Source organism: Palaemon carinicauda, chromosome 14 (genome assembly GCF_036898095.1).
Source record: "Palaemon carinicauda isolate YSFRI2023 chromosome 14, ASM3689809v2, whole genome shotgun sequence".
Taxonomy (NCBI): domain Eukaryota; kingdom Metazoa; phylum Arthropoda; class Malacostraca; order Decapoda; family Palaemonidae; genus Palaemon; species Palaemon carinicauda.
The window spans coordinates 46,449,670-46,477,666 of record NC_090738.1 but is presented as its reverse complement, the minus strand read 5'-3'; the positions used below and the strand labels follow the sequence as shown (position 1 = coordinate 46,477,666).

Genomic DNA, 27,997 nt, shown 5'->3' with positions numbered 1-27,997 from the left:
ATGACTGTTTAATAAAGTTTTAGGTGCATTCACCTTGCCTCTCAATTATGACCTAACGGTGTGGAAAAAAAATACAAATTATATCTAGATTTATTATATATTTTCATTTTTACTGTTTAGGTTGTATTTGTACAATAATTTATTTTGAATATTTTTCTTTTTATTACAGAGTGACAATGCCCTGCACCCAGCAGGGATCATAAGTTAAAATTTCTAATAAGATTGAGTGGAGCCAGTTAAACCAAACACTGTGTTACGACTTAGTCCAGTAGAGGTGAACAAAGAAAATAGCTTGTTGTGCTTGGAAATTGGGACACTAGCCAGGTTTCTTGGTGTTGGCCGTTTAGTGCCATTTCTCTTGCCCGAGGTCCACAGAAAAAACAAAGACACAAGGGTTTGTTGACCCAGAACACTGCAAAGACAGTAAGTGGACCTTTTAGTGAAAAGAAGAGTAGAAGCATGTTGCAGATGACATTTTTAAGTATCTTTTATTGGTTAAAAATTAGACAACTGCAAATTTCTTCCTCAAGGAAATTTTTTGTCAGTGGCAATTGGGAGATGAATGGGAACAAAGCCTCTATCGATGGAATCATTGAATTATTTTAAGAAAGGACCTTTGAACCCATAAACTGAGATATAGTCTTTGATTACTAAAGTGCCAACATGTGTAGAAGTAGATAAGCGACACAGAATCTCTCGCATTGCTGTTTATGCCCCACGTAGGAGGAAGAAATTTAATGTAGCATGGAATTGGGGAAGTTAAATTGTGTACAGGTATTTGATATTTTGTTGTCCCTTTTGATTGTAGCATTGAGAAAGCCTCTGGAGTAGGTGTGATGTAATATCACTTAAGAAAAGTTGGCTCACAAGAATTACATTTGAATTTAGCCCAAATATATATACTGTTATGTTGGTCTTTATTTCTACTTATATATGTAGATTAAATATTTACAGGATTGATTCCTAAGAGGCTCTGCATGGAGATATCTGTCTCTCCTTCTGGTTTTGAAGACCTGCATTTTCATATTACTGTATTATATTCATATAAGTGTCCAACATGTGAATGGCTTATTTTTTCCCAAAGCGAAAAGGGAAACTAGTTTTTTTTTAGCAATAGAAATTTTCTTATTAATGTATTTAAGCTTTTTTTTCATTTTTGTAATGAACTGTTTTTTTTTTTAATCGTTTCTTCATTACACCACCTCCCAAAGGGTGTTTTAAGCAATAATATTATTCATTTTCCTCTCCTAATGTTCAATTACCTTTAAATAAAAAAAGTATCCTACCTTGAGAGCATGCTGCTCCGGGCATGCCAGTATAAGCAAGACCATATAACTTTAAAATGGTTTTAAGCAACTACAGTTCTAGCTGGGTCCCCTTGCCCAGTATAAAATCAAGGGGTGGTGCCCAGTGCCCAGTTCATTCTTGATTGCTTACTTCTTGCCCAGATCTCTGGGCATTCCACCGTTTTTTTCTTTTTTGTGTAGTGAACGTTGGAGTACAGTCGGCATTCGGATACTAAGCAGTCTGTGTGCTACATCTGGCCACAGTAAGCAAACACTACAATGGCCAAGCCCTTCATTCCAGCCGAACACTGTGCATGCTTGTGAGCACCAATAGCAGGAGCATAGGCTCCTGTTTCACTGCACTGAGTTACCTTCTTCGGCTGGGACAGTCCTCCATAGTGCAACATCTCTTTCTTGCAAACGAGACTTCGTTGCGATCGGTCTTCCTGCACTTCTTAGTAGCAGGGGGAGGAACAAGAACTGAAAGAGGTGCAGTGTACATGTTTTTTCCCCTTTCCAGCCTTCTTCAGAGATGAATCAGGTTACCCTACAATGGGGACTGGATCCCTACAATGTTGGTGACTGGCCCCATGAGATTCTCACTCCAAAGGGAAAGGATTGGATCCTTACCCTATCCAATTCAGGAAGGACCATTCAAACCAGTTTCACCTTCTACTGAGACTGCAGGTACCAATTGTAAAGAAATCTCTTAAGAGGATAAAAATAACAATCCATATCCATCTGAACACCATAAGGCTCTAATAGGAATCTGACCGATTCTCTTATCAGCCTACCGCCAGGCTCAAAAACACTTACATACCCAGAAGGTACCCACCAGCAGTGAACTCTGAATAGGAGAACCATACCAAGGGCAAGGAACAATCCAATCTTCTCTTGCCACGGCAGAAAACAGGAGAGGTGAGCGCAACACTTAAACTTCCTCTGGCCTCTGTAATCAGATACACTTGACCAACTCCAAGGGTACCAGTTAGATAGAGAGTAATGTCACTAGCTCCTGAAGGTGAAGAGTGGTAGCTAAGAACAAAGGAACCAAGTGAAAGGCCTTCCTTTGCAACCATCCCCTTCATCAACAGCTTCCCCAAGGGAAATGCCAACGAAGAGAAAGGGAAGAGAGAGATGCTGGCACTCCACAAGGTTCACACTCAGGGGCAAGTCAGGCATATTTAGCAGGCAAGCAAAAGATCACTATCAGGCACAAAAGAAAGAGAAAATTTCAAGCAAACTAAGTAATGCTCTAAGAGAAGATCATCTCCCTGATAAGCAGCGCAATCTATTTGGCAGCACAATCTCTTCAGTAGAGGAAATGCTAACAGTCCTGCCCTTCAGGAGGAAAATTGCTTAAAGTCCTGCCCTTCACAAGGTATACAACATAGGAGACAAAATGTTTGTACTGTATACTCGAAGAACAAATTTCAATTTACCACATGCTTATATGTACTTTTACTGTTAAGCAAAAGCATTCACAAAACAAAATAAAGCAAACACTCATCACACGTGAAGAGCAGATCCAATTAGAAAAATAGCAATGAGTACGTCCATACTCTTTATGCCCAAGGACAAGTCGGGCAGGCGGGTGGCTTCCCACTCTACCTATCACATCTACCTAGTTAAAGATTCAACGGCTGATTTAGCTTGCACTAAAAACATACTCGTATTTAAATGACGCTGGTTTGTATGGGTGTAAGAACAAAAAGTAATCTTCATTCCCTTTGAAGTGAAAAACATACCAAATACTTCTCTGATGCCCTTTGCTCTACTCTAAAATTCCAATTTATTGAGTCATATGAGACTTTTAGTAAGTTTTATAACATTTTTCTGGAATTTTCCACCTTTTTATTTTTTGTGCATAAATAATACACTTGACCTTTGAATGGTGGGTATATTTGTACTGTACAGCAAATATAAATAAAACAATATCAACAATATTTCTACAATGCAACAGAAACAATATTATACTTTACCATGTTCCCCATCCACCTCAGAACATCCTGCTCAAGTTGACTCATCAACATATTTTCATCTGTTTCTCGTCCTCCATAACGAGCATACGCATGAACACTTGGATTAGCCGATGTAATAACAACACAGTATTGAAATTTGGAAGCCTCAATGATATCCTTTAGAGTGGTAGCAGTGACATCTCTAATAGCATTACTAATCATGAAAACAGCTTTGATATCTCCTTCATTTCCACTCTGAAAGAAGCAAAGAATAATTTCAGAGAAATTAAAGTACCCCCGTAACTGTACTGTATTAAAAAATACGACAAATTCGTAGGTAATTTGTATTTTTCCTAACTATACAAACCTTAGCTATTTAATATGGGTAATTACTTTCGGCGTAGCTGAAATGACGAGCCATTAGAATTTTAACAGGGGTTTACTACCCCACCGCTAGTTAGCAGGGGGTAGGGAGGGTAGCTTGCTACCCCCCCCCCCTCTCACACACCTGTGCTTGAGCTCACTTTGTTTAGAGGTAGGACTTCACGGGGGATAGGGTTGGAGGGCAAGTTTGATTAAATAGCTAAGGTTTGTATAGTTAGGAAAAATACAAACTACCTACGAATTTGTCATTTGTTCCGTAACTGAAATACAAACCACGCTATTTAATATGGCTGACTCACCCCTTAGGAAGGGTGGAAAGTCCCAGCCAGTACTGGCTTTTGGCTTTGCCCGGGGACTCAGTATCTGAGTGTGTCAGCACTCAACAATAAAGTCCCTGCACCTCGCTAGAACCTTGCTACGCAAGGGCTGCGGCCTACGTAAGCTGTGTGTGAAGGTATGAAGTGTGACTCGTCCTAGGAAGTTGACTTGTAGTCCTTTAGATGGAAACTATAGGCTAGGACTCTCCCAATCCCACCTTGTCAGGGTATGGAGACGTGACAGTATTAGCTTAATACTAGGAACACAAGGAAACATGGTTTACCTGCAGTAGTTCAAGGTCAGCTGTGCAGAGAACCCAAGATGCTGCTTTCCCCAAGAGAGGGGAGGATGAAGAAAAGAATAAGGGCCAGACATACCTTTTCATTCATGCAGACTAAGACCGGGTAACAATGCCCTCAACCTTCTGCTACTTGTCCATTAAGGAGCCTGAGGTTTTAAACCAGCTGTTGTGCAGCCACCACAGGGCCGATGGAGAACGTATCGAGCCTCCTGTGGGTCACATCTTGCAGGTAGTGGGTTGTGAAGGTCGTCTGATGCTTCCACACCCCTGTTTGTAGAACCTGCGTCACTGAAAAGTTTTTCTTGAAGGCCAGGGACGTAGCTACGCCCCTGACATCATGTGCTCTAGGGCGACGTGACGGAGGAGGGTCAGGATTCGAGGACAGATGGATCACCCTACGAATCCATGCGGAGATGGTATTCGTGGAAACCCTCCTCTTAGTCCTCCCAGTGCTCACAAACAATGCCTGCACCTGGGGACGAACTGCAGCCGTTCTTTTGAGATATAGCCTCAGACTCCTTACTGGGCACAGTAGGAGATGGTCTGGGTCATCTGTTACAGAACGAAGACTCGAAATCTGGAAGGAGTCGAACCGAGGGTCCGGCACTCCCGGATTCTGAGTCTTAACAATAAACTCAGGGACGAATCTGAACGTTACCTCCCCCCATCCCCTCGAATGGGCGATGTCATAAGAGAGACCATGAAGTTCACTGACTCACTTGGCCGAGGCCAAAGCTAGTAGGAACACCGCCTTCCAAGTTAGGTGGCGATCTGAAGCCTGGCGTAATGGTTCATAGGGAGGTCTCTTAAGAGACCTGAGAACTCGAACCACGTTCCATGGAGGAGGTCTCACTTCCGACTGAGGGCAGGTAAGTTCATAACTTCGTATGAGTAGGGAAAGTCCAAGCGAGGAAGAAATGTCCACTCCTTTGAGCCTGAAAGCTAGACTTAAGGCTGAGCGATAGCCTTTCACCACCAAGACTGAAAGGCGCATTTCTTCCCGCAAATACACGGAGAACTCCGCTAATGCTGGAATAGTGGCATCGAGTGGCCCCATGAGAAAGAAAATCCTAGCCTAACCTCACTTGAAAACGATTCAAGGAAGGAGGGCTAGGATGTAGCCTAGGCTACCTCAGAGGGAGGAGCTTACCTTGGATAAGGTAACTGGGGAGGTGAGAAAGTATACAAAAGCCCTAAGCGTTAGGTTAGGGGCAAGGGAGTCGACTACCAAGATCATCGAAACCCCTTGTATACTTCCTAGAAGGAGAAAAACATGTGCATTCACTGAATCTTATATGTATAAATGCCTAACATCTTCATTTCATAATTTAACACCAGGAACACTTATTATATCAAGCATGAAAGTAAACAATAACGCCTGCGCTATCGAGCCTAGCAGTTAGGCTAGCAATCGAGCCTACGAATTCAGCTACCTACACTCGCCGAAAAAGAATACTAACAGCATAATACAATTAATTCCTAGCAATGAAGACTAAATAACTAATGCTGATAAGGTTGTTCTGGCTAACTAATAAAGCATGCGAAGCGAACAACAGCATCAGCTGTTATAAGCCCAAGGGCTCCAACAGGGAAAATAACCCAGTGAGGAGAGGGAATAAGGAAATAAATAACTGATGTGAGAAATAATGAACAATAACAATAAAATATTTTAAAAACAGAAACATCAAAACATATTTCATATATAAAATATAAATAAAAAAGACTTATGTCTGCCTGTTCAAGAAAAAATAATTTTCTGTAAGTTTGAACTTTTCAAGTTCAATCGATTCAACTACCCGATTAGGAAGATCATTCAACAACTTGGTCACAGCTGGAACACAACTTCTAGAATACTGTGTAGCTGTGTAGTATTGACCCTCATGATGGAGAAGGCATGAATATTAGAATTAACTGCATGGCTAGTATTACAAACAGGATAGAACTGTCCAGAAAGATCTGAATGTAAAGGATGACCAGAATTATGAAAAATCTTATGCAACATGCATAATAAACTAATTGAACGATAGTGCCAGAGATTAATATCTAGATCAGGAATAAGAAATTTAATAGACTGTAAGTTCCTGACCAAAAAATTAAAATGAGAATCAGCCGTTGAAGACCAGACAGGAGAGTTATTCTCGAAACAAGGTAGAATGAAAGAATTAACACACTTCAGAATAAATTGATCACCAAAAATCTTGAAAGACTTTCTCAATAAGCCAATTTTTTGTGCAATGGAAGAAGACACTGAACTAACGTGTTTCTCAAAAATTGATTTGCTGTTGAGAATTACTACTAAAATTTTAAGTCATACTGAGTTAAAGAAACATTTTCAATGCTGGGATCCGGATATTGAGGAGCGACTATCCTTGACCTACTTACAATCATACTTTGAGTTTTGTTTTAATTCAAATTCATGCCCCGTAATTTGCCCCATGCACTAATTTCAGCTAGATCTCTATTAAGGAATTCAGCAACCCCAGATCTACATTCAGGAGATGGAATTGATGCAAAGTGTAGCATCATCTGCATATGCAACAAGCTTTTTTTCTAGGACAAACCACACGAATGAAGATGCCTTTTCCTTTGGACAGTGAGTGACAGAGTCATTTGGTTTAAGTAAAGGAGGAACTGTTTGACATGAAATACCTGTACTCAGCTTAAAGCTTTTGCTCAGAGAATTTATGCTTCAGCTGAAAAGGAATACAATTTATCCATAAAAGAAACCAAGGCGGAACCTCTCAAAGACTATAGCTTCTGACCGGCTGGGAATCGAACCCTGGTCAAGGAAGCTGGCATGATAATGACAATACCATTTAGCCACAAAGAAAGTAAAAGTCAATGACAATTCTTCCATATTTATACCTGTCAAATACAGGTTTTTCTATACTTAGAATTGAAATCAACCCAGCTTCACCATTGTAGCTAATTGGTATGTTTGCACTTGGCATTTGATTAAATATCAATTTTGCACATTTAGCCTTGGGGCTCTGACCCCAAGGTTGATAAGAGAATCTAGACATTAAAGTATTAAAATATATGGCTTATTTGGATATGAAAAACATGGCTAGATGTGGAAAATGTTATTTTCATTATAAAATAAATTTTTGAACATACTTACCTGGTAATTATATATATAGCTTAAGTCTCTGACGTCACGGCAGAAATTTCAAAACTCGCGCCAATCGCCAATTGGATAGCCAGGTGTACCACCTGTGCACCCTAGCGAGTTACCTTGAAACCATTCCATGTTTCCTCATATCTTCCATGCCTCTAGTCTCTAGAGGGGAGGAGGGTGGGAATTTATTATATATAACTACCAGGTAAGTATGTTCAAAAATTTATTTTATAATGAAAATAACATTTTTAAACATCAGACTTACCTGGTAGTTATATATATAGCTGACTAACACCTTTGGTGGAGGGTTAGAGACAGCCAATATAGTTGGAATTTTTTACTTAAGAATTAATAAACAAACTTAAGGGTTCGTACCTGATAAGGAAGCAGACTTCAATTAATTCTTTCATTATGTCCGCTTTCCTTATGAGATCCAGAGATCCACCCAGGGGGCTGAAGACCTCTAAAAACCTCTATGTGACAGGACCTCTTCCAATACCATTGTTCCGGGCACTCTCAAGAAACAAATTGACCACCTGACTAAAATCAATGATTGTGGGAGACTGTCGCAATCTCCACAAACAACCATAAAAATAAAAAAGTTCCAAGAGAAGAAAAAGGTATAGGATTATGGGAACGTAGTGGTGGATCCTACCCCCACTACTGCACTCGCTGTTACGAATGGTCCCAGAGTGTAGCAGTCCTCATAAAGAGTCTGGACACATTTCAAATAGGTTGTGTCCATAATGCTCTGCCACAATCTATTTGGCTTGAAGGTCACTGAAGTTGTTACAGCACTAACTTCATGCGTCTTGATCTTTAAAAACTTGAGGCCAGTCTCACTGTAATGCGCATGAGCCTCTCTTATAAGAGTCTGATGAAGATTGAAAGGACATTCTTGACATCTGTAACAAGGGCTTCTTGATCGAACATCAAAGAGCTTTCGACTTGCCTCGCAACTCTTTCATTCTGCCCAGGTAGAACTTCAGGGCTCTTACTGGACACAGGACTCTCCCCAACTCCTCGCCAACCACATCCGAAAGATTCGGAAACTCAAAAGCCTTGGGTCTAGGTTGAGAAGGGCGGTCATTCTTGGCGAGAAAGCCTAACTGCAATGAGCCAATAGTTTCGTTATCTTGAAAGCCAACGTTTTAACTAAAAGCATGAATTCACAGACTCTTTTAGCTGTGGCAAGACTAACAAAAAATAGAGTTTTCATCGTGAGGTCCTTAAATGAAGTAGAATGCAAGGGCTCAAGCCTGTCACTCAAAAGGAACTTCAGGACTATATCCAGAATCCAAGCTGGTGAATCCTGGTTGTTTCGATGTTTCAAACGATTTGAGAAGTTCCTGTAGGACTTTATCATTCGAAAGGTCCAAGATACTGTGCCTGACTACAGTTGCTAACATATCCTGTATCCCTTGATGGAAGAGGATGAACAAATGAGCTTCCTTCGAAGGTATAACAGGAAGTCAGCAATCTGAGCTGTAGAGATACTGGAAGAGAAAACAGTTGACTCTGCACCATTCTCTAAAACCTCCCACTTGGATTGATAAATCCTGATGGTAGAAGTCCTTATTACCTTGTAAAAGCCCTAGCTGCCTCCTTCGAAAAATCTCTAGCTCCTGTGAGTTTTTGATAGACTGAAGGTAGCTAGAAGAAGAGCTTGGAGACTTGAAAGTTACCTTTCCAAGAGAGGTTGTCTGAGTAAATCTACTATTAATGGAAGGCTTCTAGGAGAGTCCACCATCCATTCCAGTATCTCTGTGAACCATCCTCTTGAGGGTCAAAAGAAGGCCACTAGAGTCACCTGGTCCTTTCGTGTGACACTAACTTTTGTATCACCTTGTAAAGAACATTGAACAGTGGAAAAACGTACACTTCCATATTGGACCAGACTAACAGGAAAGCGTCTATGTGGACTGCTTCGAGATCTGGCACTGGAGAGCAGTAAGATTCTAGTCTCTTTAACTGCTAAGTCGCGAATAGGTCTATACAAGGACGATACCAAAGTCGCCACAGATTCTTGCAGACTTCTCGATGGAGTGTCCATTCTCCAGCTGACGCTGTCTGCCATACGTTCTTCTCCCCTTGAATGAACCTTGTTAGAAGGATTACATTCTTCTCCTTTACCCAGATGAGAAGACTCCTCGCAGTCCCATAAAGGGACCTCGAGTGGGTTCCGCCTATCTTGGCAATGAAAGGCAAATCTGTGGTGTTATCGGCATTGACCTGCACCACTTTGTTCCAAACTGACCCTTCAAAGCTTTTTGAGGGCCAACTGGACTGACAACAGTTCCTTTGTATGATGAGGAAGCTCTTCTGATCCCATGTCCATAGTCCCGAAGCTTCCAACGGTCCAGTGTTGCTCCCACTCCGAGTCCGAGGCGTCGGGACACAACACAAGGTCCGAGTTCCTCTGTTCAAAGAAGTGACCTTCTGGAAGTTTGACCGGATCGTTCCACCACTGAAGGTAACTTCTTATGGCATCCGAAAAGGGATGCATACCGACTCTAGATCCTCTCCTTGTCCCAAAATGATTGAGGTTGAATTGGAGAGGACGAAGATAAATCATACACAAGGACAATAGCTTCTAGCTTCTGACTGGCCGGGAAACAAACCCTGGTCCAGGAAAACTAGGATGAACAGTGACATATCAATGGTCACAAAGAAAGATTCAGCCTTCCCAGGGAAACACCCTGTCCCAACGAGGAGAGGGTTCCCAACATACTCATCCACTTCCTTGCAGAACACTTCTGTATCTTCAGAAAAGATTGCAGTTTCAAGATGGCTTGCTCCGTTCTAAGGGGAGACGTAAAAGCCCGAAAAAACTTGACTCTGAATTACCATCTTGTGATGGTGTCAGAAGAGACTCGTCTTGTTGACAAGAGGACCCAATTCTTCTGATAGGTTCAACGTTATCTGAAGATCCTTCATGTAGATCATAAGAATGAGCTCTGAGAAGCCAATCGCCCAGATACAGGGAGGCTCTGATGTCTCTTGAATGCAGTATTCTGCTACATTTAGCATTAGTTTCATGAACATTAGAGGGGCGGAGCTGAGACCAAAACACACGGCCCGAAACTGAAACACTTCCTCCTTGTAAACAAACCTCAGATAAAGTTTGATTGCATAGCCTGCCTCTTAGACTCCTCTCTAGATCTGGAAGAGAGATCTATTGGAGCTAAAACTAAAGGAGGTTTCCCTATAAAAGGAAATTGTAATCCTCCTTCAGAAGATGTACTGACCAAAGGTCTGCCCCCTCTTCTCCCAAGATTGACAGAAGTTGTGTAGTCTGGCTCTACTGCCTGAAGGCGAAAGCATTCAGATTCTGCTTCGCCCTGTCCTCGGGTCTGGAGCTACCCTGCTGGGATTCTTCCCTCGAAAGGCCTGAGAAAACTTCGGAAAAGGAGTTTCTTCCTTTGGTTTGCGGCTAGAGAAGGAAAATGATAAAACCTTTCTTACCGTTTCCGAAACCAAATCTTGGTTGGCCTTTGGGTAACGCAGAAGAAAACTCTCTAATCAACTCTACTGAAACAGAGAGGAAGACAGAGATGTAAAAAGCAATTCTATTTCTGAAAGGTAATAACCCCAAGAGACAGAAACGAACACCTCTGAGCTCTTTTTAAAGGATCACTGCTTGAGAAAGGTGCTGCCAACTCATTAGATCCGTCTCGTAAAGCATAATCCAAATAGGACATGAGGTGGATGATACTCAGGACCTCCCAAGCCAGGAAATGTTGGAGCAAATGTTTTATGTTGACCAGACTGACATGAGTCTTTTAATAGTTCATATATGACATACTGTATCTGTTTTTTTCATTGTCACTGTTTTTAGAATGATTTATTGTTAATTATTCTCATCATTTATTTATTTCCTTATTTCCTTTCCTCACTGGGCTATTTTTTCCCATTGGAGCCCTTGGGCTTATAGCATCTTGCTTTTCCAACTAGGGTTGTAGCTTGGCTAGTAATAATAATAATAATAATCTCGTACCAGATACAAGATCTAGAGGCCAGTCTATTCAGAGGAAAAAAGAAAGCTGCCTTTCCTTGGTTCTTCTCCATTGATGACCTGGCTAGAACCCTCTTGGTAAAGAAAAGAGACTTCTTCGACACCTTCCCAAGTGTAAATTCAGAGGGTGGCGAACGTGGAGCAACAGGCACAAAATAATCTGGAAACTCATCATTGAAAACTTTCATGAGTTTCTTAATCAACTGAAGGACGAAAGGACTTAGGATCTTCTCCTTCTGATAATCTCAAATATTTCAACAGGAGAAAAATGATCGTCAATGTCTTCCTCTGACAAAGATCTAACAGAAGTAGTGACGTTGTATTTATCAGGATACATCTCTTTCTTTAAGGTCCTGACTTCTGGTGTCAAGGGAACCCAGATCACCGCCTCTGTCGCCGCGTTGTTCTAAGGCTAGACGCTCGATAAAAATGTCCGTAATCAAAGAGATCGGAACTAAGGCGTCCTTGATCTCGACATTTGATTCGACTAGTGTCATCACAAAGTCCGAGGTTCTCATGTTCAATGTCACGCCTCATGCTAGATCTTCAACGTCAAGCGTCCTGTAAGACGTGGCGTCGAGCGTCCTGTAAGACGTGGCGTCGAGCGTCCTGTAAGACGTGGCGCCGAGTGGCCAACAGAGCGAGCGTCCTGTAAGACAGGGCGCCGAGCGTCCTGAAAGACATGGCGCCGAGCGTCCTGAAAGACGTGGTGCCCAGCGTCCTGAAAGACGTGGTGCCGAGCGTCCTGAAAGACTTGGCGCCGAGCGTTCTAGCAAAATGATCTTCATTACGCCCCTCGGCGTGTTCGGTTTAATGACTTCCATTCAGAGGGTTCTCATGGCCGACTGGCATTCTGGGACAAAAACAGTGTCTATGTTGGTTCATAAGCATTGCTATTATCAGCGGATATTTAAGGCTTATAGTATTGCTATTATCAGCGGATATTTAAGACTTATAGTATTGCTATTATCAGCATATGTGATGCAATGCAAGACTAACAGCAGTGTTAGTAGCTTAACGTCCAACGCTCTTTGACTTTCCCATGGCAAGGGCGAGCATTCTGGGAATGTCAACAGGAACGCTCGAGGAGACGTCTACTCGGGAGCTAACGCCTCTGGTTTCCTTTCGCCGATCGACATTCCTTCTCCCAGAGGTTGGGGAGCTTGGAAGAGGTCTAAGGCTAGGTTAACGACGGGTCCAAGCAGATGCATCCTCCACTGTGCTGAATAAATTCACTGCACTAATTTAGTACTGAAACTTGCACTTTTAAACTCTTACACAAAAGACCATAAGTAGCCCTGCCCGTTGTGAGAGATCTTACTCTTCTGCCAAGGGCTTGAATGTAAATGCAATATTCTAGTTCTTGCTATATAAATTGTAACAAAATATTATTTATAAAATATTAAACTGATATTTTCATTGTAAAATAAATGTTTGAACACACTCACCCGGTAGTTATATATAACTACCGGTAAAGATAAATGTTATAAATACTTACCCGGAAGTTACATATAACTACCGGGAAAGCTATATGTTATATGATTAAAATGAACAGATATAGGAATAACATATAAATATATGTAACCAACCCTTAATTACAATAGGAACATATATATGAATATACGACTAATACAGTACTAGAATTCCCAATATCGAAAAGAAAATAAACAACGATACCAAGACTTGCTGGGACTGCATCGATTGTCATGAGAACTACGCAGCGTAAAATTAACAATACGCTAGTTCTATTTAATCTTTGAAAATAGATCGATGATTTAAAGAATGAATACTAAAAAGACAAATATTTTCTTAAAAATAATATAATCTTTTTACATTAAAAGTTAAATACTTACTGTAAAAAAGAATTCCTTTTCATTCTTTACAAGAAAAAGCAAATAAAAGAATTTTGCAAGGCATACTATGTAGTACTACAGTATGTAGATTATGTCACACTATTGTGACGTCATAAAGTTGGCGGAACGTGTCTCTGCCATTATGTAAATAAAAAGTAGGTTCGTTAGTTTAACAGTAGGGGGAAAAACTCCCAATCCTACCTCTTTTAACATAGTTAAAACACTAACACTCAGTAAAAATAAAACTCAACCAGTGAAGGCTAAAAGTAAATTGTACATCACCAAGATAAATGTAATATACAGGTTACAGCGAGTGAAAAATCCAACGATGTTGCCGCTAGCGGCAGCAGAGAAGATATGAAGAAACATGGAATGATTTCAAGGTACATCGCTAGGGTGCACAGGTGGTACACCTGGCTATCCAATCGGCGATTGGCGCGAGTTTTGAAATTTCTGCCGTGACGTCAGAGACGTAAGCTTTATATATAACTACCAGGTAAGTCTAATGTTTAAAAATTTATCATTAATTGAATGCCAAGTATAAACATGACAAATTCGGAGATAATTTGTATTTTTCCTAACTATACAAACCTTGGCTATTTAATATGGGTTACTGTATTACTTTCGCGTAGCTGAAATGACGAGCCTTTAGAATTTTAACGAGGGTTTACTACCCCCATCGCTAGTTAGCGGGGGGTAGGGAGGGGTAGTTTGCTACGCCACCCCTCACACACCTGTGTGATGAGCTCACTTTGCTTAGAGGTAGGACTTCACGGGGGACAGGGCTGGCGGGCAAGTTCGATTAAAAGTTAGGAAAAATACAAATTATCTCCGAATTTGTCATTTGTTCTGTAACTGAAATACAAACCACGCTATTTAATACGGGTGACTCAACCCTTAGGAAGGGTGGAAAAGTCCCAGCCATACTGGCTTTTGGCTTTACCCGGGGACTCATTATCTGAGTGTGTCAGTACTCAACAATAAAGAGTCCCTGCACCTCGCTCGCACCTTGCTACGCAAGGGCTGCGGCCTACATAAGCTGTGTGTGAAGGATTATGTGTGACTCGTCCTAGGAAGTTGACCTGAAGCTCTTTAGATGGAAAACTTTAGGCTAGGACTTACCCAATACCACCTCGTCAGGGTATGGGGACGTGACAGTATTAACTTAATACTAGGAACACAAGGAAGCATGGTTTACCTGCAGTGGTTTGAGGTCAGCTATGCAGAGAACCCAGGATGCTGCTTTCTTCAATGAAGGAGAGGATGAAGAAAAGAATAAGGGCCAGACAAATCTTTTCATTCATGCAGACTAAGACCGGGTAACAATGCCCTCAACCCTCTGCTACCTGTCCATTAAGGAGCCTGAGGTTAGACCAGCTATTGTGCAGCCACCACAGGGCCGATAGAGAACGTATCGAGCCTCCTGTGTGTCACGTCTTGCAGGTAGTGGGCTGTGAAGGTCGTCTGATGCTTCCACACCCCTGCTTGTAGAACCTGCGTCACTGAGAAGTTCTTCTTGAAGGTCAAGGATGTAGCTACAACCCTGACATCATGCGCTCTAAGGCGACATGACGGAGGAGGGTCAGGATTCAGGGACAGATGGATCACCCTACGAATCCATGCAGAGATGGTATTCTTGGTGACCCTCCTCTTTGTTCTCCCAGTGCTCACAAACAAAGCTTGCACTTGGGGACGAATGCAGCCGTTCTTTGAGATATAACCTCAGACTTCTTACTGGACACACTAGGAGATGGTCTGGGTCATCTGTTACAGAACGAAGACTCGAAATCCAGAAAGAGTCGAATCGAGGATCCGGCACTCCCGGATTCTGTGTCTTAGCCACAAACTCAGAGACGAATCTGAACGTTACCTCCCCTCATCCCCTAGCATGGGCGATGTCATACGAGAGACCAAGAAGTTCACTGACTCGCTTGGCCGAGGCCAAACCTAGTAGGAACACCGCCTTCCAAGTTAGGTGGCGATTTGAAGCCTGGCGAAATGGATCGTAGGGAGGCCTCCTAAGAGGCCTGAGAATTCGAACCATGTTCCCTGGAGGAGGTCTCACTTCCGACTGAGGGGAGGTAAGATCGTATCTTCGTATGAGTAGGGAAAGTACCAGCGAGGAAGAAAAGTCCGCTCTTTTGGGCCTGAAGGCTAGACTTAAGGCTGAGCGATAGCCTTTCATTGCCGAGACTGAAAGGCGCATTCTTCCCCCAAATAAACGAAGAACTCCGCTCTTGCTGAAATAGTGGTATCGAGTGGAGAGATACCCCTTCATGATTCCAACCACAGAAAAACTCGCCACTTTGCCTGGTAGGCCCCTGCAGATGACCTGCGCAGGTGTCCAGACATCCCGTTCGCAACTTGTTGCGACAATCCTCTCTTAGTGAGGAGATGCTGGATAGTTTCCAGGCGTGAAGTCGAAGCGAAGCTACGGCTTTGTGAAAGATGTTGGCATGTGGTTGTTTGAGTAGCTTGTGTCGCAGAGGGAGTTCTCCCAGAAGTTCCGTTAGGAGTTGCGGAAGGTCCGGAAACCATTCCGCGTGATGCCATAGCGTAGCTATAAAGGGTCATCGAGCGATTGACCGATATTCTGGTCTTGTTGAGCACGCTCCTCATCAGACAGAACAGGGGAAAAGCGCACACGTCGGTGTTGTCCCACCGTTGTTGGAAGGCATCTTGCCAGAGTGCTTTGGGATCTGGGACTGGGGGTAATACAGCGGGAGCTTGAAGTTCAGAGCTGTAGCAAACCGATTCACAGTCGGGTAACCTCACAAAGTCAAGACTTTGTTGGCCACTGGATGATCCAAGGACCACTCGGTACTCATTATCTGAGATGCTCTGCTCCGACTGTCGGCGAGCACATTCCCTTTGTCTGGAATGAAGCAAGCCGATAGAGGCATCAAGTGGACTTCGGTCTATCTCAGTATCTCTACTGAGAGATGGGATAGCTGCTTTGAAAAGGTACCTCCTTGCTTGTTGATGTAAGCCACTACTGTGGTGTTGTCGCTCATCACACCACAGAGTGATCCGCTAGGTCTTTGTTGGCACTGTTGAAGGGCCATGAAGAACGGCCTTCATCTCTAGCAGATTTATATGGAGGCACTTTTCCGATTCTGACCACAGGCCAGAGGCCCTGTGGTACAGAACGTGGTCCCCCCCACCCCCCGTTTCTTTGAGGTGTCCGAAAAGCCTCCAAACCGGGGGAAGGAACGAGAAGATTCATTCTTTTCCGTAGGTTCTCGCCTGTCACCCAAACCGGGGGTTCGCCCGTTCCGAAGGACCCATAGGGATCATGATGTCCAGGGAATCGCAGCCTTGATTCCACTCGGACCAGAGTCGCCCCTGGAGAGACCTCATCCTGAGGCGACCGTTGAGGACAAGACGAACCAAGGGTGAAAGGTGACCGAGGAGACGTAACCACGATTGGGTTGGAAGCTCTTCTCGTCTGAAGAAAGGGCTTGCGACTCTTCTCAGCCTTGCTATCCTGTCGTCTGATGGAAAGGCTTTATGGAGATTGCTGTCTATAATCATGCCTAGGTGAACCGGTCATTGATTGGGCAGCAGAGTGGACCTCTCGAGACTTACCATGATCCTTAGATCCAGGCAAAGTCATAGAAGTTTGTCTTGGTGTCAAAGAGGGAATGACTCCGCGTCTGCTAGGATCAGGCAGTCATCCAGACAACGGAGGAGACGGAAGCCGATCCTGAGTGCCCATGATGAAATTAGGGTGAACAGTCCGGTGAAACCCTGCGGTGCTGTGGAGCGACCGAAACACGGCACCTTGAACTGGTACTCCTTGTTGTCTATGCTGAATCCTAAATACTTCCTTGAAGATGGATGGACTGGGATCTGGAAGTACACGGCCTTCAGATCCAGTAAACACAAGAAGTCTTGCAATTTACTGCCAGACTGACTGTGTCTGCGGTCTCCATGCTGACCGAAGTATTCTTTAATCTGGACCTCTGCCCACAGAGTTTGCCCCCTTGCTGATCCCATGGCAAGGGTGCTGAATGACAGCGGATTCATTCTCAGGGGAGGTAGAGATGTTGCGAACAGGACGCGATATCCATGACTGCTTACAGAAATCGTCCAGGAAACAGCCCTGAGTTGCTGCAACCTGTCTGCGCAACCTTGTAGGTATCCCGCCACTGGCGGACATGCCCTGGGGAACTTTTTGCCTTTCTTGTCCTTGACCGGAAAGGGCTTAGATCCCACTGTCTTAGCTGCCGTTGATTTGGTAGGACATGGCTGCTGAGGTACTGGTTTATAGGGCTTGAATGTCAAAGCCCTATATAGGAGGGAGTCTCGGTGACTTCCTACACCTCTCAGCCGCCTGCTTCACGTCCTTAGGCTCAAACAGGTTCGTTCCCATAACGAAGAATGTCTGAGCCTGAAGATTTGGTGCTAGAGGACTCCCGGTATTTCTTTGGAATCCTTGACTCCCTCCCGGGAGGGATGCAGGACTCCAACAATGACGGAGGCAGGCTCATCTCTACCTTTATTCGAGAAAACTTATCGCGCGAGGTGGGGTTTCCCTCAATGGTGTGATTGGGGAACGTCTCACCTCCTGTGACTCTCCTGAGGGCGGGAAAACTTTGTCCGAAGGTGAAGGAGAAAAGTCTGAGGGGGGAGAGTACCTGCCTCGAAGACTTACGAGGAGACAGCTACATCCTCGGAGAAGTTACCTCGTCCGAACTCCTCTTTCCCTCTTCGGGGGAGTGGATGCAGCCAAGGATTTGTGGCTCCATTCAGAGAGAACAGCTTGAAAGCCTGTGCTACCGCTCTGATTAGAGTCCCAAACCAGGCTTCCGGCCGACGGTTGTGCTGACAGACACTCCCTCTGGAGGGGAAGTCGCCTGTAAAAAGATAAGGACGGCGTGTCCCTGGACCTTTCTGGAACCTTCCCCCCTCCAGCAAGCACACTGTTCTGTGCTTGGGGGGGGGGAGGGAGTGGCAATGGCGACCCTACAGCGCGTTGTCCGGCAGTCTCGCGCGGGGGAGGGTATTGGCGATTGCGCTAGGGGGAGCGCTGGTACTCACGCGATGGTAAATACCCTGGGATTGCGCGCGAGAGACTGTGGAAATGCTCGCACGCGCGTGCGTGCGGGCGAGACTTCATAAGGTGCGCAGGAATCAAATTGACGAGCAGGATCAGAATGAAGAGCCCGTGCGGACCAGAATGTTAGTACGCGCGCGCGTACGAGTTTGTCGGCGCGAGCAAGCGCGCGGAAGACCATCTGCGCGTGCGCGTGGAAGATCGTCGGCGCTTGTGCACGTAAGAAGATTGTCAGCGCTTAAAACATTGTCGGTGATTGTGCGCGCAAGAAGATCATTGGCGCTTGCTCGCGCAAGAAGATCGTCATTGCTTGTGCGCGCAAGAAGATCGTCGGTGCTTGTGCGCGCAAGAAGATCGTCGGCGCTTGCACGCGTAAGAAGATCGTCGGCGCCTGCAAGATCGGCGAGTGCGCGCGGGAAACCATCGGTACCCGCGCGTGGACGATCGTCGGCGCTTACGCGCGTATGAAGATCGTCAGCGCTTGTGTGCGAAAGAAGATCGTCGGCCAAGAAGATCGTCAGCGCTTGCGTGAATAAGAAGATCGTCGGCGCTGGCGCGCGCGCTTGTGCGCTAGGTTGAAGGGTCAGCTGACAGGACGATCAGGAACTGGGATGTGTCCTTAAAAGGGAGGGCATCCCCTGAAGAGGACCAATGCAGGTCTGCTTCAGAGTCCAGAGCCGACGATCAACACTGGAAATACTGCTTGATATTCCGAGGAGTGGTCTCTATGAGAGACCTCTCCCGCGAATGGGAGAGGTGCCCTTCGTAGAAGAGACTTGGAGACACTGCAGGCTGAACCACTGGTGAGCGCCTGTGCGGTATCTCAGGAACTCCAACGATGTGCGCTAATGCGCAGGGAACGTTGGCAAGCAGTGCCTGGAACAGAGTGTCTCTGGATAGCAGTCTCAGGAACAGCAGGACCAGCAGGAGAGCGCTTGTGCGCAATTGCGCGTGAGCGCGCAGGAGAACGTTAGAGCGCAGGGGATACCTGGCGCTTAAGGGACTTACTCACAATGTAAGAAAGCCCCTTTGCCCCGAAGGGATCGGTGTCCATTGGATAACGGGGGGCGTGGGCGCCCACAGCGCGTCAGCAGCCAGGAACAGAGACGGCAGGTCAGCAGGTCTAGGAGAACGAGACCCCGAAGGATCAGAGTGACTAAGGGCACGAGAGACCAAAGGCCTAACGTAGCCTGTGTTGCGAGACCCCGAAGGGTCAGAGCAACGAGAAACCGAAGTTTCCCTGTCACTAAACACCGAAATGTTGGAGTGATTAAAGTTACGAGAGCCCAAGGATTCTGCGTAACTAATGTTACGAGACCCCGAAGGGTCAGTGTAACGGGAAACCGAAGTTTCCTTGTCACTAAACACCGAAGTGTTAGTGACTAAAGTTACGAGAGCCCAAGGAATCAAACATAACTAAAGTTACGAGACCCCGAAGGGTCAGCGTAATGAGAAACCGAAGTTTCTCTGTCACTAAACACCGAAGTGTTAGTGACTGAACAGCAAGCTGGTCTAATCAGGAACAATCCTCCGAAGAGGAGTCTCTATGAGTGGCCTCTCTCACGAACGAGAGAGGTGAACACTTCGTAGAAGAGACTTGAAGACACTGGTGATGGTGCCCCTAAGGGCCGTAGGGTCAGCAAGCCGACCTATAAGGAGCAATCCTCCGAAGAGGAACCCTTATGAGTGGCCTCCCTCGCGAACGAGAGAGGTCAAGACTGATCCTGCAGCTGCTCAGCCCCTTGAGCATAGCTACAAAAGAGACCGCTCAGCCCCAAGAGCATAGTCACAGGAAGTTCCATGGACCAGCCTTGCAACCGCTCAGCCCCTTGAGCATGGTTACAAGAGCGGTAGCTCAGCACCAAAAGCAACCGCCTAAGGACCAGGAAAATTAAGGTATGAGAAGTTCCCCCTCTGCAGGGGGAAGATCTCACACCTGGGAAGGGAACCTCCCTCGAAAGGGAAATTACCTACCCCTGGAGGCGAACCTCCTTATCGTTCTAAGATGAACTGAAGAGCTGACAGTTGTCACGTGAGAACTTCTAAGAGAAGGGATAACGCCCATGACAATGTCCTAGAGAGACAGCAGCGACAGCAGACTCCCCAGGCATAAACAGGACAGCTCTGCTTCGTTGGAACACTTCAGTTAAACGAAGAAAAAACTGCATAGTTAACTGGGAAAATAAAGTTAAATAATTATTTAACAGAAATTCCCCTGGGAGGAACTCTGAAGAGTAAACCGGAGGGAATAGCAAAACATAAGAATTAAAAATTAAGTATGCGCCCTCCTCCCCCACTGACATTCACGGGAGAAGGGGGAGGGCGGAGAACTTTAACAAAAAACAGAATTATAACAATTATAATTATGTAACTGATTTTTGAATGTTCACAAATAGTAAGAACCACTGACCCCCGAAGGGAAGTGTTCCCCAGAAGCTGAAAAGTTAATAATACAATTAGATTTCATTAAAAAATAATTGACGCAAATAAAACGGAAAAGAAACTCAGCCCGCAACGGGAAAGAAGTTTCCTTAGTAGTACGTAGTAGTAGTAAAGGGTGAACGACCTCGAGTAGAGAGAGAGAACGTAGTCAAACTAAATTCCCACATTCCCTTCGCTGAGAATGCAAGTTCCCCGTAGAAAAGGAGGAACAGCGAAGATAAAAGATGAATGAAGAAAGTCCAGCGATGATGATTCCCTACGGCGGACGAATTAAGGGAAAGCCGAAGGAAATAACCGAAGGACCAAGGAGGAGAGGCCGCGCCCCATGACGAGAAACCGTGGTGGCCTGGCACTACTGGTGTCATTGTCGTACACTACCACACAGCACAAACACTGAAAAGAAAACTTATTATATTTCTATACACAAAAATATATACATAAACATAAAGAATATATATATATATATATATATATATATATATATATATATATATATATATATGTATATATATATATATATATATATATATATATATATATATATATATATATATATATATATATATATATATATATATATATATATATATATATATATATATATATATATATATATATATGTATATAAGGGATTTTGACGTAGGAAAAATCTATTTCTTGGCGAAGGACCTGTGCCGCCCAGTGAATAAGCTCCATTTAGCACTTATTCTTAGGTAATTTACTGCTAAATATACCAGAGAAAAAATGTAAAGGAGTGCTAGGTTAACTAGCTCGCTCACCTATTGGTGTCGGTATAAAATTGGGCGTATAATCCAGAGGTCCCGCACTATTTAGATTCATCCACGACAGAAACCCCAATAGAGGAGAGCCGTTCAACCTCACTCGGTACTACTAACAATGCATCCGCTCAGAACCCAACTCCTTAGCACCCAAAGTTTGGGGACTCCAAGGGAGAGGAGCTGGGAGGGTTCACTGGGCGGCACAGGTCCTTCGCCCAGAAATAGATTTTTCCTACGTCAAAATCCCTTTTCTGGGCTCGAACCTGTGCCGCCCAGTGAATCTATACAAGAGAAAATGTCACCAAACTTGCAAAATAAAGGAAAAAATATAAGCGTAAGGGAAATACAGGATGCTTTTTATCAGAGATGAGTACCAAAAAACAATTATAAGGGTATCTTAAATATGAACATAAATCCAATAAGGTAGGTATAATAATGCCGTGAGTGATAATATATACAGATACTCAGGAGTATAAAAATTTACAAATATAATAACAGTATTCAGGCGCGAGACCAACGAATACAATAGGGTATAAATGAGGCAGGTAAGAGGGAGAGATAAAGAGACAAGGCATTAACCTGTGAGTTACCTGGGAGTAACTACGCTCCCTGCGGCTACTGTAGAAAATTTTAGGGCTTCCAAATGTTTAAGGTAGTGTTTCTTGAACACTGACGGTGATTTCCACCCTGTATACCTGGAAAGGTCTGTAAAATTCATGTGGTGAAAGAAGTTCACCGAGGTAGCAACCGCCCTGATATCATGTGCAAGAGGAAAAGAGTCAGGGTTAGCTTGTTTAATAAAATACAAAATTTGTTGCCTGATCCCTTTAATAGTAATGGTACCGCCTTGTTCTCTAACGAATAGAGGCCCCGAGGAGTTAGAGGAGGTCCGGGATAAATAAGACCTAAGAGTAGTAACAGGGCACAGAGACGGATCTTGCGTGAGGGGAACAATTTTCCAGGAGGACCATCTGTTTTGAGGGTCTTCGTTCTTAGCCAAAAAGAATTTGTTAGGAGAAAGAAGGACCTCTCCCGAAGGCAGGAAGTCAATATGACCCGGGTCTCTCGACAAGGCTGCCAATTCAGAAATTCTTGCCCCGGAAGCCAAGCTCACCAGGAAAAGTGTTTTCCTGAGAAGGGGAATGTAATCACAAGAACTGTTAATGGTATCAGAAGCCAATTTGAGTACGTCATTAAGGAACCAGGTCACCGGGGTAGGACAAGTAACCGGTTTCAGTCTGGCACAAGCTTTCGGAATTGAAGCTAACAAAGAGTCGGTTAAGTCTATGTTAAAACCCACTAGGAAGATCTTTTTCAGAGCCGATTTAATAGTGGTGATAGTATTGGCTGCCAGACCTGATTCTAATAAAGATCTAAAGAAAGTGACTGTAAGGTTCAAGTTCATACAGTTCACGTCTGAGTCTATTAAAAATTTTGCCAACTTTTTAACTGCAGAGTCATACTGGCGGATGGTGGAATCCCGTTTATCCGATTCTAGGAACAAGGTGTTTTGAGGATCAATATTGGCACCATGCATAGCCGCAAACTTCATAAAGTCCATAAAGTTAGGGCGCTCTGAATGTTTGAGAAAGCGTACACAACGCGTGTTTGTACTATCTGAGACAGAACCGGATTGGGTATCGGGTGAGGGTATAGTCTCAACTCTCGCAGGAGAGGATACCAGTTGCTCTTGGGCCAATTGGGTGCGACCAAGGCTACTTGTCCCTTGAAGGATCTCAGTTTGTCTAGAACTTTCAGCAAAAGATTCACCGGGGGAAAGAGATAAATCTTTTCCCAGGTGTCCCAATTCCGTGACATGGCGTCTGTGGCGTAAGCCTGAGGGTCTAGATTGGGAGCCACATATACTCTCAATTTGTGGTTGGATTCCGTGGCGAAGAGGTCCACTTGGAGACCGGGAACCTGAGAGAGAATCCACCGAAATGACTTTAGATCGAGTGACCATTCCGATTCTAGAGGGGAGGTCCGGGACAGGGCGTCTGCCACTACATTCCGGACTCCCGCCAGGTGGACAGCTGAAAGATGCCAACGGTTCAAGGCTGCTAGGGAGAATATGGCTACTAGAACATGGTTCAGAGGCCCTGACTTTGACCCGCCTCTGTTGAGGCAGCGGACCACCACTTCGCTGTCGAGGACCAGACGAAGGTGTTGTTTCTTGGGAAGAGCGAGACGTTTCAGGGTTAGAAGAACTGCCATGGCCTCTAGCACATTGATGTGAAATTGGCGGAACAAGGGAGTCCAAAGACCTTGAACTTTCTTGAGCTGAGAATAGCCGCCCCAACCTGATAAGGATGCGTCCGTGTGAATGATTAATTTCGGAGGCGGAAATCGAAGGGGAACTGACTTTGACAGACTGTTTGCTCTTGTCCAAGGAAGAAGTCTTTCCCGTAGAATGGGAGGAAGGCGGACTTTCCTGTCCCGGAGCTTCCGGTTCGCCCTCGAACGCCAGACACGATTGATATCTTTCAATTTTGCCTTCAGAAGAAGATCCGTCACTGAGGCAAACTGAAGGGACCCCAGAATCCTCTCTTGGAGTCGTCTGGAACTTACTTTGTCTTTGAGAAAGCGTTTGGTGTTCCTTGCTATTTCTAACCTCTTGGGTCTGGGAAGACACAGAGTATGAGATATAAGATCCCATTGCAGGCCGAGCCATTGGAACTTCGATTTTGGAAGAAGACGGGACTTCTTGAAGTTGATCTGGAAGCCTAGAGATTGAAGATAATGGATGACTTTGTGAGTGGCTTTTAGGCAATTTTGGGAGGTGTCTGACCAAATGAGCCAGTCGTCCAGATAGGCTACTACTTGAATCCCTTGATTCCTGAGTTCCTGAACAGCGACTTCTGCTAACTTTGTGAAGATCCTTGGGGCGATGTTGAGCCCAAAAGGCATCACCTTGAAGGAGTAACTTTTGTCCCCTAAGCGGGAGCCTAGGTACGGACGGAAGTGTCTCGCTATCGGGACGTGATAATAGGCGTCTGTAAGATCGATAGAGGTGGTGACGGCCCCACGGGGAAGTAAGGTCCGCACCTGCGAGACGGTAAGCATTCGAAACTTGTCGCATTGAATGGACAAGTTGAGAAGGGATAGGTCTAGAATCACTCTTCTCTTGTCTGAATCCTTCTTCGGGACACTGAACAGCCGACCTTGAAACTTCAGGTGTTTCGTTTCTTGTATGGCGTTCTTTTGTAAAAGATCCTGGACAAATTCGACCAGGTCCGGAGTGGAATGTTGACGAAATTTGTTCGGAGGAGGAGGTCCTTGAATCCAGCTCCACCCCAGTCCCTTGGAGATGATACTGAACGCCCAGGGACTGAACCTCCATTTGTTGCGGAAGGCATAGAGCCTCCCCCCTACCTGCTGCACCTCAGTATTGGTTTGAGGAGTTGCCTCCACGTCCGCCTCGGAAGTTCTTTCCTCTGCGAAAGGCTCTTCCCCTGCCTTTGTTCTGGTTAGAACCACGGTGGTAGCCTCTACCTCTACCATAACTCTGGGAAGAGCTATGAGCCTCATACGACTGGTTAAAGGCAGGAGAAGTGGCAGAGGCACCAGAAAGCTGGCTCTTAGGAAGCAGAACGGTGACATAGTCGTCCGAAGGAGCCTGAGAGGTGGAAGGCTGTGCCGGGGCAACAGGAGATGGAGGAAGAGGCAGCCGGAAAATGGACGAACCACTCTGCTGTTGCCTGAACTGGGTGGAGGTATATAGACGGAGCTTCTTCCTACCCCGGGCTTGGTAATTTGCAGGGTCAGATTTACGTTTAGGAGTCAAACCCCAACGGGCTTTAAGGCTCTGGTTGACTCTAGTGGCCTCCGCCAAGACTTCCTCTACAAGGTCCTCAGGGAAGAGGTTTGAACCCCAACAGGAGGACCGGATCAGCTTATTAGGTTCATGCCTAATAGTCGCCTCTGCCAGGACATGTTTGCGACACCTGCGTTTAGCAGTAGCGAAGTCATACAGGTCATAGTATAATGACTGCAACGTAGCCTTGTTGAGAGATTTAAAAATACTCTCAGTATCGTAAGTCAAGGCTATCGACTCCGTGGAAGTGGCCAGGTTCAGAGTACGGCCAACGCGTAGGCGTGAATCATACTCCTGTTTAATGAGGGATTCCGGGAGACGGGGAAGCCGCTCACTAAACATTACTGAAGCACAGTCTGCTGCTAGCTTTCCAGAGGTAAATGTGGTATGGACGTTGTCCCAACACTCAATGCCTGAAGGAAGAAGGAGGGAGATTGGATCCACCTCTCGGATGGGAGGCAAGGGCTTCTCCTCCAGAGCATATTGGAAGGCAAGCTCTGCTACCTTATTGACACATGGAGTCACGGTGTTTTTGTCCATTAGGAACATTGTGAAGGAGCTCTTATAAGGCGTCAACATAGTGTTGGTGCAGCCGATGTCATTCAGGAATCTGGCCCACACAGATTGGGCTTGCTCTTTTGGGAAGATGACTGTCTCCTTGGGGACCTTGTCTAACCGAACCAAAGCTTCCTCGGTAAGCCTGGCATAACCATGAAATGGAAATGCCAGACCAGGAGGAAAGAATTCAAAGTCCTCTAGGGGACGAGTGCCAAGACCCTCCAAAGTTAACATTCCGTCTGAGAACGGGGAATGAAGAGCCATACGCCAAGGGTTGTTTTTGGCAAACGGCGGGAGCTTAGAGGCATCCGGGATGAGAGAGCTTTGGACTCGCTCCGGAGCACCTTGCTCTAATGCCCCAAGTCTCTGACCGATGTTAGAGAACATCGTGTCCATCTTAGACTGCATCTCTGATACCAACTTAGCCTGCATCTCCGACACGATGCGAAGCATGGCTGATTCGGAAAGGCCCGGGCTAGCAGCAGGTGTGGCGGAATGAACTCCCGGGTCGCGAGACTTAGAGGAGGAGCCAGAAGCCTTAGATGACAGGTTTGTATTCTGTTTAGAACCATGAGAAGCCTTATGAGGCTTACGAACTTTAGGTAAGGTTCTAGACTTATCCTTGGGGGGAACCGGGTGTGATCGTTGGGACGAATCACGGTCCCCAGACAAACCATGAAAGGAAGAGCGATCAGATGAAGAAGAAAGAGAGGGGCTGAGGATAGGAATCTCAGCGCCGGAAACACCTGCCTCACTTACCACCCTACCTGTATCTGGATCATCCAATAACATGGGTTCCACGTCAAGGTTCATGGAGGCAACATTGTCTTCTAGATCTCCGGGGGCGTCCGACGGATCCTGCTCTGGATCAATAAACCCCGCTATGGTGGCATCAATGTGGGCAATGATGGGAGCTACAACATGCCTAGCCACAGCGGCTGAAGACTTGGCGTTGGGGTAAATCAAGGAACAGTAGTCCTCGGAGAGGACGTACGGCCGCTTGGACTTCACGTTCCGGGCAAAACCACCAACCCACACTTTCAGTGTGGCCCGAGCCGCAGACTTTTGCTCCGGGGATGCCTGAAATAATAGTGGGAATTAAAAAGGGGAGGCTCCCAGTGGTCCTTCAAGACCATAGATATCTTACTAAATAGTGTATGTATGCCAAAAAAGGTAAGATAAATAAGAAGGCAACATAGCCAACGGGACTCACCGAGTCAGATCCAAGGGTGGTAACGAGGTCAAAACAGACCACACAGTTATCCAGGTGCCATACCACGACATCCTCCAGCTGCACTCCGCAGAGGGCGTGAGACCGACAGATGGTATGGCCGCAGGGCTGATGTAGAACAGCTGCACAGGCCGTCGTCTGACAATGCACCATCTATAAAAAGAATAGTATATGAGAAACTGTAATTCTCTTAAGTAGGGGCGGGTCCGGAGGACCCGGGCCTAACATAAGCCTAACACAAGATTAGGGCTTAACTGTAATATTCTTAAGTAGGGGCGGGTCCGGAGGACCCGGCCTAAACATAAGTCTAGCTTAAGACTAAAGTATAGCCATCCATTCCGGTCGAGCCGGGAGTATAAAAAAGGATGCAACAACAAAAAATTAAGACACATGGTGTCTGATTTCCCGGGGCGAGGCTAAGCCCCGGGCCGGGAAATAAAGGTATCCAAAACCAATTCGTATAGGAACTCCGGGGTAGTGATCTGTCATATAATCATCATAGGAACTGTTATAAATTAATAGGGGGGCGGAACTGTAGATAAGAACCGCCAACCGAACCCAGAGGGTTTCATATAACATAAACCAGTGTGATAAGTGAGTATAAAATAGGGTGCACCGGGATCCAACTCTGTTGACCGGTGGCCAACCAGACTAGACAGAGCCGAACCCGCCGGGACACCCGGAGGACAAAGTCCATAAACACTGAACTACCCCCTCTACAAGGAGGGAAGGCAACGGTCCCCTAGGGGAGGGGGGGAGAGAAGCCTAGCCGCCCACCTAGCGAGAGGGGGAGCATGGGGGAGGATCACGTGATACGGAGCAGCAGGGCTACCAACTGACGATCCCCAACCAGACAGATCAAACGGAGTAATAGCACA

General features: G+C 45.3%; 1 protein-coding gene across 3 annotated transcripts in view; it reads right to left on the bottom strand.

The window, feature by feature from the left end:
- LOC137653568 (sec1 family domain-containing protein 2-like) overlaps window positions 1–27,997 on the bottom strand; it is a 261,267-nt gene that overhangs the window by 197,304 nt on the left and 35,966 nt on the right. For all 3 annotated transcript variants that reach the window (XM_068387077.1, XM_068387076.1, XM_068387078.1), the window contains exon 3: window positions 3,269–3,502. In XM_068387077.1, coding sequence (XP_068243178.1) covers window positions 3,269–3,502 — 234 coding nt within the window. The remainder of the gene's footprint in view (window positions 1–3,268; window positions 3,503–27,997) is intronic.